This window comes from Erythrolamprus reginae, chromosome 2 (assembly GCF_031021105.1).
Source record: "Erythrolamprus reginae isolate rEryReg1 chromosome 2, rEryReg1.hap1, whole genome shotgun sequence".
NCBI classification, from domain to species: Eukaryota; Metazoa; Chordata; class Lepidosauria; order Squamata; family Dipsadidae; genus Erythrolamprus; species Erythrolamprus reginae.
Genome location: NC_091951.1, coordinates 98,410,845 through 98,423,481, shown reverse-complemented (window position 1 = coordinate 98,423,481; position 12,637 = coordinate 98,410,845). Strand labels below are relative to the sequence as shown.

The 12,637-nt window shown below is 42.5% G+C and overlaps 1 protein-coding gene across 9 annotated transcripts in view; it reads left to right on the top strand.

Annotated features, from left to right (window-relative positions):
• Positions 1-12,637, top strand: part of KDM3B (lysine demethylase 3B) — a 68,104-nt gene that overhangs the window by 28,697 nt on the left and 26,770 nt on the right. For 5 of the 9 annotated variants that reach the window (XM_070738884.1, XM_070738880.1, XM_070738883.1 and 2 more), the window contains exons 6-12: positions 2,207-2,275; positions 3,156-3,728; positions 4,648-5,896; positions 7,288-7,489; positions 8,241-8,455; positions 12,245-12,274; positions 12,391-12,543. In XM_070738884.1, coding sequence (XP_070594985.1) covers positions 2,207-2,275; positions 3,156-3,728; positions 4,648-5,896; positions 7,288-7,489; positions 8,241-8,455; positions 12,245-12,274; positions 12,391-12,543 — 2,491 coding nt within the window. The remainder of the gene's footprint in view (positions 1-2,206; positions 2,276-3,155; positions 3,729-4,647; positions 5,897-7,287; positions 7,490-8,240; positions 8,456-12,244; positions 12,275-12,390; positions 12,544-12,637) is intronic. The other 4 variants (XM_070738886.1, XM_070738882.1, XM_070738885.1 and 1 more) reach the window with 1 other exon arrangement.

Below are 12,637 nucleotides of genomic sequence, written 5' to 3'. Positions count from 1 at the left end.
AGTTTAATTGGATTTGTATGCTGCCCCTCTCCGAGGACTCAGGGCGGCTCACAGCATAACATAACAAAACTTACATTTTTAATGGATGCCTTGCATGTTTGCATACAACAAATGCTCTTAGTCATGGCTTTCCCTTAGCTTGTCTATTCTTCTTTGGCCTCTCTAAAGTGTTCATCTTATTGTAATTATTTCTCAATTGTTCTATTTAAGATTTAGTTGGTTCTTTTGTTGGTACTTTCTTCCATTATGACATTGAAGGTCCTGTTCTGTAAATGGCAACATTGCTAGAGAAACTTCCTTCTTTTGGATGCACATAAATTGTCCTTATTATACCTGGGCAAAGAACATATACTTCAGTCTTGTGTTGTCAAAGATTAAGAAACTCAGCATGACAGTGCAAGTGACTTCCTGGGAAAAACACTGAAAGCAGATCATTCCACAACCTCTGATGCTTCTGCTTTTTCAATGTTTGTATGCTGGCACAAGTTCTCACAAGGCCACAGACATGAAAACTAAGGTATGTACTTGCAGTTAAGCCACAAAATTTAAGTGCCATATGCATCCCAAAACCTGGCTTTGGCTTACCTGCAAGTATTGTAACATTTTTAAAAAGTACCCATATTTCCTGTATATACTTCTGGTCTAAAGACGGGCTACAAAAAGACGGGTTACAAAAATGGTGGAAGGTCTTAAGCATAAAACGTATCCAGGAAAGACTTAATGAACTCAATCTGTATAATCTGGAGGACAGAAGGGAAAGGGGGAACATGATCGAAACATTCAAATATGTTAAAGGGTTAAATAAGGTTCAGGAGGGAAGTGTTTTTGATAGGAAAGTGAACACAAGAACAAGGGGACACAATCTGAGGTTAGTTGGGGGAAAGATAAGAAGCAAAGTGAGAAAATATTATTTTACTGAAAGAGTAGTAGATGCTTGGAACAAACTTCCAGCAGATGTGGTTGATAAATCTACAGTAACTGAATTTAAACATGTTCGGGATAAACATATCCATCCTAAGATAAAATACAGGAAATAGTATAAGGGCAGACTAGATGTAGTGCCATAAGGTCTTTTTCTGCCGTCAATCTTCTATGTTTCTATGTTTCTAAAGTGCACAATATTTAACAATATTCACCAGATTATAGTTATTTCATCCATGATATTTCATTTATGCAAGAACATGTCACAGATACTATTTTGGTATAAACATGTTCGGGATAAACATATCCATCCTAAGATAAAATACAGGAAATAGTATAAGGGCAGACTAGATGTAGTGCCATAAGGTCTTTTTCTGCCGTCAATCTTCTATGTTTCTATGTTTCTAAACTGCACAATATTTAACAATATTCACCAGATTATAGTTATTTCATCCATGATATTTCATTTATGCAAGAACATGTCACAGATACTATTTTGGTATTTCATGGGTCGTGTTTTGAGACATTGTACTCCTTGTATTGCCAACTCTTTCAATACTTGCATAAAAATTCAGAATATTATTAAAATGTATTCTCTTCTGCCTGTGGATTTTTTTTATCAACTGTTTTAAAAATATTTAGCAGCTTTCTCTGCTGCCAAGGATGTGTAATAAAAAGTGCTTATGGAAGAAGAATGTGCCTCTCCAAAGTCTTACCTCACAATATTAATATCCTTGTTCTGTCAGATATTTGGTTTATTTGCTGATATGTTTTTATTCAGATTGTTGGATTTATGCAAGTGGACTAACAGCAACTTGTTCAGAAATAATAGCCTTTTGTATATATAAAAGGGAGGTAGAATGTATCTGCTTCTAGTTTTAAACCATGATGAGTTTAAATGTGATGTAAGCATACATTTTTCTTTCATTTAAACTTTACCTAGAAGTAATAAGACCAGTTAAATTGTAAGTTATGGTCCTGATTTATTTCCTAACTAGAAGTTGAAATGAACCAGAGTGCTCTATATTTTAAGGAAATTATGGTTTGTTTTTTTTAAAAAAAGGAATAAGTATTTCTAGTTTCCTATTTTAGTGAACCCAAAGTTTGATGAAACTCATACATCCAATGCTAATACATGATTTAGTACTGTGTCCAAATTGAAGTTAGATCTCACTCTCTATAAAACTGCAGATAGTACTAATTGCTGCTTTGTGGACAATATATATTTTTTCTCTAATACTGGATTTTCTTTTCCCTTTTTGTTTCTTGGTTGCATAAAAAACAGACTGGTGAAATCAAGTCAGTAGATCCTCGACTGATTCATGTAGTGATGGATGCATCTATTCAGAATGAGGTATCATGTTTTAATAGATCATGATATAAACAGTCATAAGCTAAATAAAGGTGTGTAGCTAGAGCTCCATTATCTCTCCAATACCTCTAGGTGGGACTAGTAGCGCTACACGCAGGTGTACATACTGTTCTGCGCCTGTTATAAAATTCTAAAGTCCTCCCCCTCCCCCTAATTCAGAGAAGATTAATTCAGGGAAGAGATGAGACTAGTGAGTCTCTGTTATTCAGTGATTATATTAAGATTGTAGTCAACTCTAGTGAAGATGATGAAACAAAGATTGTGATGAAGGGTAGGGATAAGCATCTACAATAGACGACTGGAGCCTTTTAAGGACTGCATGTGATTACTGTCAGAAGAACTGGCTCATATGTTATAATTTATTTGAGCTTGGTTTTGCATGTTACATGAACCCAATCATTGTGATATGTAAGCAAGGGTTTATTCAGAAGGGCAGTGCATGATTCCAATCAGTTCTGGTTCATTTACTAAACTATTTTAAATAAAGCTTGACGGGTTCTGATAGAGGAATTAATCAAAGTAGTTATCTTATTGTAACGGTTTGATAGAGCCTTCATAATTATTATGTTTTGCTTATGTAAATTTGACTTGCTAATTATAACCAGATCCTATTCATACTTAAGCTGTATGGAATTCAGTCAAACATAGCCTAAATTGGCAGGCATGGAATTATGTGCAAGTTAATGAATGTCAAGCTACTTATTGATCTATTATTTAACAACCTTCTAAATATTATTTAAAGCACCTTTCTTGTTTAAAATTCCTTAACATTAAATAACATTTCTTAAAATCTCTGGGTAGTTAACAATACTGATTTCTGCTGACTTTGTTGAGAGGTATGTAATGTTTTTATCTATTACAGGGGGTATCCCTAAAGGCAGGAAAATCCTCCAAAGGGAAAAAAAAGAGAGAGAATGTGGATGGGAAAGATGGACGAAGAAGAAAAAATGCTTCTGATACTGGTTGTGAGCATGCTACAAAGAAGCTGAAAGAGATGGACGAAGTAGATACTAATGGAAATGATGGTGGTGAGGCAAATAAAGGGGCATGGAAAGAAAGTGATGACATGACTCTGGATCCAAAGACCAAGCAACTTCCCCCATTTGTTTCTCCAGTTAATCGAAATATTCGCTTTGCCACATACACAAAGGAGAATGGACGAACTCTTGTGGTCCAAGATGAATCAGTAGGTGGTGACACTCATGCAACCTTCACTTCCTTTCCTTCAGCTTCTGCACAAGCCCTGTTGAGTGGAACTGGAAGTGAAGAGGTGACAAAATCCTTAGAACAGAGCAGTCAAGGTCTAGTGGCAGCTCCCACAGTAATTGCTACAACTGGGACAACGCCAACTACTGTACAAGTCTCGGATACTGACCTGTCAGTAATTTCTGGTCAAGAAAAGCAGAAAACAGGCCGTTCACAGAGCCAGGAAGAGGTAAGTTGTTTATTTCCAGTTTGACTAAATACCCAGCATTGTAAAGCTGATAACCACACGTAGAATGCTAAGATTTTTTGGGAGTTGCTGGGATTATATATCAGAAGGCATCAAATGATACATTATAAACTGATACATTACAACTTTGAATTTGTTTATACACACACACACATCATAGTTTTGTATAACTTTGTTCAGTTTTAATGGGGTCACAAAGAGATGAAGGAGAATATATAATAAGATTTTGGAACAGGGTTTGGGTTTTTTGTTTTTGGTAGAATTGCAACAGTAAGTATTCTATAGAGGAGGCTAAATACTGATTTCACTTCATGAAGAAAATACAAAATTCAGGCAAAGCCGGACAAATCTTGATGGTATTTTTGAAAGAATGTTAGTAAGATCCATCTCTGCCAGTTCCATCTGGACCTCCCCTCTCCCTTTGAAAGAGGAAAAAATGTAACAGAGTTGCAAAAGAGGGACTGGCATGGCAGGGAAGGGAAGGAGAGAATAGACCAGGTGGACAGAACTGATAGACCAGATATTCACTATTCCCATTTAAGGAAACAAGTTACTATTTCAGAATATCTGCTAAAATGCAGAAATTGACAATTAAGTGTTTCAGAAATGGAAATAAAAATCTGGAATAATACATTCTTTTTTAGAAAAGAATTACCAAATCAGCTTTGTTAAAACAACTAACCTGTGTATACCAATTTAGTGATTTGTCAATCTGAATTAATTTTGGCAACCTGCCATATCTATTTTTAAAAATTATTTTTGCACAATATATACATTTACATATGGAATATATTGCTAAGACCAGCTATGCCAGTAGATTGGGGAAATTGACTTGGGTACGGTGAAATTTGGATTTACATACAGTATGAACATAATTTGCTGCTTAACTGTTTCATTTCAGAATACCCCAAATACAGCACCGGCTTCTGCAGGATTTGGAATGACGCAGTCATCTGCATCTCAGCCTTTAGTGTTTGATGACCAGCAAAGCCAATCCAATGGCGTATTAGCTTCAGAGAAGGCAGCTGCTGGATTTTCCTTTGGTAGTAACAGTGGTCATGAAGTCCAGCAAGATTCAGATCCATCAAAGAACTTATTTTTCCAGTGCATGTCCCAGAATCTTCCCTCCAGTAACTACTTCACAACTTTGTCGGAAAACCTGACTGAAGAATCCCCAAATCAGGACTCGTTAAAAAAAAGTTCAGAAAACCTGAATGTGGGGATCTGCAAAAGTAAAGGCCTTACTGTAGAAATTAATCCTGGAACTCAGTTGGGCATTCCTCCAGAACGGAAGCTACCCCTGGAATCCATGCCTACTCTTACTCCGGCTTTTCCACGAAATCTCTTGAGCACACGAACTCCTGATAGTCATGAAAATCTCTTTTTACAACCTCCCAAATTGTCGCGAGAAGAGCCCTCCAACCCTTTTCTTGCATTTGCAGAAAAATCAGAACTTAGCCCTTTCAGTAGCTTCGCATCTTCAGCTCAGCAGCCAGCAGCCTCTGCTTCTCCCTCTTCAGGCCTTGGTTCCAAGATTGCTTCTGGCTGGCCAGATTTGCACACCTCAACTGACTCTTCAGCTAAAAAGAAAAGCTTGTTTATAATGACGGATTCCTCCAAGACGCTGCCCAGTGTGCCTAGTGCAACTCTCTTTGCGGGTGTTCAGAGTTCATCTACTCTGGGGAATGGCCGTTCTAGTTCTCCCATTGGCAGTCTGACGCAGCCTATTGAAATGCCCACCCTCTCCTCTAGTCCAACAGAAGAAAAGCCATCTGTTGGGCCTGGGCAGCAGGACAATCCTTTAATGAAAACTTTTTCTAATGTGTTTGGCAGACATCCGTGTGGCTTTTTCTCTCCACAGGCAGAGCTAGGACTGGAGAACAAACCCCCCTTTGAATCTGTAAAAAGGTTTTCTCTAGATGAGCGGAGCATGCCATCCAAACAGGATTCTGATTCTAGCACCAATAGTGACCTCTCGGATATGAGCGATTCTGAGGAGCAACTGCATACCAAAGCTTGTCTAAAGGGAATCCCAGAGCATTTGATTGGCAAACTGGGTCCCAATGACAAGCGGAATGTTGAACTACTCATGGGCAAGGGAAAGGGGAAACAAGCCCCTAAGGGCAGGCCTCGCACAGCCCCCCTGAAAGGTGATGATGTTGTTGTTGTTGTTGTCGTTTTTAAAAAAAGCAGAGTCTAGTAATTTTTATGGGAAGGACAGACGATGGGCTTCTTGCTTCAGTATTTATATACCTGCTATACTGTCAGTCACGTGATACATAGCCAGATCTATATGAATCGTAATTGTTTTAGATCATTTTGCAAGCTTATGTGCATATGTGATATATGTCTCTCTGTGTGTATGCGTTTAAACTCACAAGACAGTGAAAATGAAAATTCCAAAAATATTGTTGTAAGATGCTGAATGTCAGGAAAAATAAATTGTACAGTGGTAGAAAATCAGACCTAGAGTTTAGAATACCATCTAGGTATTCTAGAGAAGAAATGTGACTTGGCCTTCATTTCAGATTCATGATACTGCTTACCATAGTAAATCCTTTTTAGAAATTCGGAATAAAGCAAGAATACTGTACTTCTGTTATTACAGATTTTATATTGGATTTCATGTAAAAGGAATTTTAATAGCAAAATACTGGGGAATTGGAGGGCAGCATTATATAGATACTAGAAAGAATGGTTGGAAAATTAACATAAAAAGAAAAGTTATTAAACTTGAGAGGTATTTTGTATAATCACAAAAAATCTCTGTAACTCTTTGTAGCAGTGTAGAAATTATACTAGGAAATGGCTGACATCAGCATTTCTCCAAATAAGGCAATTTATCTTATAGCATTTATCTTTACTGAACATGCTTATTTAACAAGCAAATATATACCATGTCCATTGAGATTCTCAGTCATCCGGGTCATGTTCGTCCCACAGGTGCTTTTTTCAAGAGGCAACTGGATTTTCTGGTTTTTCTTTGAAGATATTTTGCTTCTTAACCAAGCACCTTTGGGATATACCAAGGCCCCTGAGATCCTTGCATCAGATTTGAGTGTTGAAAGCATTCATTTAAATTATTCACATTTCCAACCTCCAAAAATTGAAGATATCCAATTACTGGGAAAAATACAGGTACAAGCTGAATAGGAACTTAGAAGTTATTTAAAAAATGAATCCAAGTTTATGATGGCTCATATCTGATATTCCAAAGTAATTATAAACTCTGTGATAACTGTAGTATGATTGTCATTTACATACATTGATTGTCATTTAAATATCACTTAGTTCGAACAAAGGGTAAGTTGGAGAGTAGGTTTTTACTACCATTTCTGCCTAAATATTAAACCTGCACACTGATTGCATTGTACAAAAATTGGATAAGGCCTATTGCCTTATCAGCTCACAGCAAGTAGAATCCTGCTAATAACAGCTCTGCGTAAGTAAACATACATTTTGCAGATTAAGTAAATACTTTCTGGTATTGGCAAAAATACTGTCTTGTAACCTGCTCGTAATTGATGCTTTTGCTTTGTAGTTGGTCAATCTATACTGAAAGACATGAGTAAGGTGAGGAAGCTGAAGCAATCAGGGGAGGCCTTCCTCCAGGATGGCTCCTGCATCAATGTGGCTCCTCATCTGCATAAATGCCGAGAATGCCGTTTGGAACGCTACCGAAAGATCAAGGAACAGGAACAGGACGACTCTACTGTAGCCTGTCGGTTCTTTCACTTCCGCAGGTGATAAAGCTCTCTTGAGTTATTTGTACTCCTTTCTTTGTTAGCACTATCATTCTGCAAGTACATACAGCAAGTAAGATCTCTTTTGATCTCACTTAGCTTCTGCAGTTCTCTATAGTGCCAGAGAAATGCTACATGCGTGGTTCAGAGAGTGCAACAGAATAATAATGAATGTTAAAACACTGCGGAAATATCTGACTGGTGTGGGTAATAACTGACTGGAGTTTCTTAACACTATTGCTCCATGAGAAATCTTATTTAACTCTCTTAGATGTACGCAGTCAAACCTAGGTAGGTAGGTAGAAAGATAGATAGAGAGAGATAAGCGATAGACATCACGATCTCTGGAACATTTTAAAAATTTCAATGGGGATTTTATACTCTGAGGAAGTCAGCAGGGGCTGATGAAAGCTTAGTAGTTGTTTTAGTAGTTTTAAATAATTTTTTAAAACTTTCCAGAGATCGTGATGTCCGTTGCCTCTTTATCTATAACTATACTTAGAACTCACTTTTGGCTTTGTGCTCGGGTGTTTCGCTCTTATCCATGTTCAGTTGGATTTGTTTTTTATTTTCCTTCCATAGCATTTTAGGCCTCCCTTCTCTAAAAGTTCCTTTGAAAACTAGGATTTTTCCCCCAAAAAAGAATTTATACATAATTGATTGACTTTGCTAATTTTGAATGATGCCATTAAAAAAGCTTGGATTTCATTTTTCTGTTGAAGAGCAACTGATACCTTCAATTCTGTTTCAGATTGATATTTACTAGGAAGGGAATATTGCGAGTGGAAGGGTTCTTAAATCCCCAGCAAAGTGATTCTGATGCCATGAGCTTGTGGATCCCAACAGCATCACCTGCACAGGGGATTGATTTGGAGACGTCTAAATATATCCTGGCCAATGTTGGTGATCAGTTTTGTCAGCTAGTAATGTCTGAGAAAGAAGCAATGATGATGGTCGAACCACACCGTAAGTTCCTTTTTTATTTTTAATCTGTCTGTGAATTCTATAGAAATGGGAATAGTCAAAAGAAAAAAATATTCAAGACATTAACAATGATTTGTCCTTTTTTCCTACAAATTTTGTCCCTGTGGAGTTTGAAGAGGGGCTGCATCTTTTTCCCCCAAATGATTTTATTTGATGTGTGAAAACAGGATTTTATGCATTGCTTTTCGTATGCTTTCTATTGGTTAGGTTAACATTGTATGGTCCTATGGAACCAGATAGGCATAATTTCCTTTACAGTGATCCCCCGGTTATTGCGTCCCCGACCATTGCGAACGGGCTACATCGCGATTTTTCAACCCGGAAGTAAAAACACCATCTGCGCATGTGCGCCCTTTTTTCCTATGGCCACGCATGCATAGATGGTGTTCCCCGCCGGGCAGATCAGCTGCTGGGCGGCTTCCCTGAGTCTTTCCCCTCTTGCTGGCGGGAGGGCGAGAAGCCCCCCCCTCAGCACCCGCTCGCCCGCCCTTCGCCCGGCCACCCGCCATTTGCTTGCTGCTCGCCCGGCCACCCGGGTTCGTTTGGCTTCGGGACTCAGTTGGGAAGCGGCACGGGTGTTTTAAAAGGTCTCCGCCGGCATGGGGGGCTTCTTAGCACCCCCCCAAACCCGGGTTGGGGGTTCGGGGTGGTGGTGGTAGGAAGCCCCCCATGCCGGCGGAGACCTTTTAAAACACCCGTGCCGCTTCCCAGCTGAGTCCTCAAGCCAAGCGCAGAAGTTAGCCTTGAATCCCTTTGAATCCCGCCGCTTCTGCTGGATACGGGCGATGGGCGGGGCGAGCTGCCACAGCCCCTGGCTTCCGCGCTGCTCGTCCCACCCACCGCCCGTATACAGCAGAAGCTGCTGGATTCAAAGTGCTGGGGTGGGGGGCTGTCGGGACACCCCCCACCCCAGCACTTTGAATCCCGCCGCTTCTGCTGGATACGGGCGATGGGGGGCGAGCTGCCACAGCCCCTGGCTTCCGCGCCGCTCGTCCCACCCACCGCCCGTATCCAGCAGAAGCTGCTGGATTCAAAGTGCTGGGGTGGGGGGCTGTCGGGACAAGCCGCGCACAAAGGCCGAGGCGAGGCTGAGCAGGAGGAGAAGCCAACCAGCGAGGTGGTGGGCTGGGAGCCGCAGGCGAAAGGAGCTCGGGCATCGGAGCGCGGCGCCAGGCATTATTCTCCGGACCCCGCCCGCTCAGCCCCGCGGCGGCCCTTTCCCTCTCCAGGCTGCGGGCGGGCTCCGGAGAACAATGCCCGAGCTCCTTTCGCCTGCGGCTCCCAGCCCACCGCCTGTCTCCTGCTGCCCGGTTTAGCCAGGACACGAGCGGCGAAATGACTTGGAGGAATGTGAAGCTGAAAGGTTTCATCTTCACATTCCTCCAAGTCATTTCGCCGCTCGTGTCCTGGCTAAACCGGGCAGCAGGAGACAGGCTTTGAGTTTTTGGCTGCGGGGGGAGAAGTAGGACTTTCCTAACTCCCTCGCCCCGCAGTCAAAACTCAAAGCCTGTCTCCTGCTGCCCGGTTTAGCCAGGACACGAGCGGCGAAATGACTTGGAGGAATGTGAAGTCCAAACCGGCCGGTTTCAGCTTCACATTCCTCCAAGTCATTTCACCGCTCGTGTCCTGGCTAAACCGGGCAGCAGGAGACAGGCTTTGAGTTTTTGGCTGCGGGGGGAGAAGTAGGACTTTCCTAACTCCCTCGCCCCGCAGTCAAAACTCAAAGCCTGTCTCCTGCTGCCCGGTTTAGCCAGGATACGAGCGGCGAAATGACTTGGAGGAATGTGAAGATGAAACCAGCCGGTTTCAGCTTCACATTCCTCCAAGTCATTTCGCCGCTCGTGTCCTAGCTAAACCGGGCAGCAGGAGACAGGCTTTGAGTTTTTGGCTGCGGGGGGAGAAGTAGGACTTTCCTAACTCCCTCGCCCCGCAGTCAAAACTCAAAGCCTGTCTCCTGCTGCCCGGTTTAGCCAGGACACGAGCGGTGAAATGACTTGGAGGAATGGGAAGATGAAACCAGCCGGTTTCAGCTTCACATTCCTCCAAGTCATTTCGCCGCTCGTGTCCTGGCTAAACCGGGCAGCAGGAGACAGGCTTTGAGTATTTGGCTGCGGGGGGAGAAGTAGGACTTTCCTAACTCCCTCGCCCCGCAGCCAAAACCCAAAGCCTGTCTCCTGCTGCCCGGTTTAGCCAGGACACGAGCGGCGAAGTGACTTGGAGGAATGGGAAGTCCAAATCGGCCGGTTTCAGCTTCACATTCCTCCAAGTCATTTCGCACCCCCAACCCAACCCGGGTTTGGGAGGGTGCTAGCGAGCCCCCCATGTCGGCGGGGACGTTTTAAAACACCCGCGCGGCTTTCCAATGAGTCCCGAAGACAAACGCGGAAGTTTGACGTTTGTCTTCGGGACTCATTGGAAAGCTCCGATCGTTTTAAAACAGTTGCGCCGTTCTCCGCTGACTCCTGGCGAACTTCCCCGCTTTAGGAGTCAGCGGAGAACGGCGCAACTGTTTTAAAACGATCGGAGCTTTCCAATGAGTCCCGAAGACAAACGTCAAACTTCCGCGTTTGTCTTCGGGACTCATTGGAAAGCCGCGCGGGTGTTTTAAAACGTCCCCGCCGACATGGGGGGCTCGCTAGCACCCCCCCAAACCTGGGTTGGGGGTTCGGGGGGTGCTAGCGAGCCCCCCATGTCGTCGGCGACGTTTTAAAACAGCCGCGCCGCCCCCAATCTTCGGCTCCTCGCTAGCGCTGCGGAAGTTAAAAACACCATCTGCACATGCGCAGATGGTGTTTTTACTTCCGCAGCGCTACTTCGCGAAAACCCGCTCGTTGCGGGGGGTCCTGGAACGGAACCCTCGCAACGAGCGGGGGATCACTGTATTTGCCTTGTGCTGATACGGTTTTTCTCAGCATGGTGCCTTCCAGATGTGTTGGATTTCAAGAGTTTGTTCTCAATGTAAATCTTTAACAATGTGACACAGCCACTTCAAAATGTGAAACGGGTTATCCTGAATCCAGTATAGAAACGTGCGAGCAGAAAAAATCTATGGCCAAGAGGACCCTTTTCACAGGTTTCTCTGGTGTGTCAATAGCATCTGTTCCTGGATTGGGAAGTCTTTCAGATAGTCCCTCAAAATTGGATGACTTTAATTTGCTACACTGTACATCAGGGATGTCAAACTTGTGGCCCACGGGCCGGATGCATCACATACTGGCCACACCAGCATCTGGTTTAGCGAAGGAGAGGGAGTGGCAATATGTCATGTGATGACAATGTGACGTCGCGGGTTTGACACCCGTGCTGTACATGAAGCTGTTCTTGAAGACCATTTAGAAACTACAGCTACTACAGCACAGTGGCAAAAGCAGATGTCTCATGTTACGTTCATCTTCACTACTTTGTGAGCTGCCCTGTCCCAGTTGGCTTCGAGATGAGATTGAAGGTGCTAAGCCCTTCATAATATAGAACCTGGATAGTTGAGTGACTGCTTGTCTCCAATTATGTCTTCCCTTCCATGAAGTCAGACAGAATGGGCGTGTCCTAGGTCCTGTCAGAGAAACAGAAACAATACCTTGCAAGACCTTCTTTCTTACTGTGCCTGTTCTCCTCAATGATATTCTACCCAAGGATTTATACAGTTCTCAGCTTAATGACATGCAACCTTGGAATAGGTTTGTTGCCCCCTCATCCCCCCCAATGGTTTGGCTGTTTTCTAATCGATTGCTATTTTTTCCTATATATGATTGTTTTTCATTTCTAAATTTGCAGAAGAGTTGAGCAGCCTCAAAATTGAATTAGGTAAATAAATCACAATAAACTGTTTTGGAGGTGTTTTCTAAAGCACTCTGGATTTTTTAAATGGCTGCTATCAACAACCAGCATCCTTTACAATAGTTTGGTTTTCTTCCTTGTAGAGAAAGTGGCCTGGAAGAGAGCTGTACGCGGTGTGAGAGAGATGTGTGATGTATGTGAAACAACCTTGTTCAATATTCACTGGGTATGTCGCAAATGTGGCTTTGGGGTTTGCTTGGACTGTTACCGTCTGAGAAAAAGCCGTCCACGTAGTGGTGAGTATTTAGAAACTGTCCAGGAATATTGTAAAACCTAAACAAATAGTCTTTATCTAGCAGGTTGTTTTTGAGGAGATCAATTCATGACAGG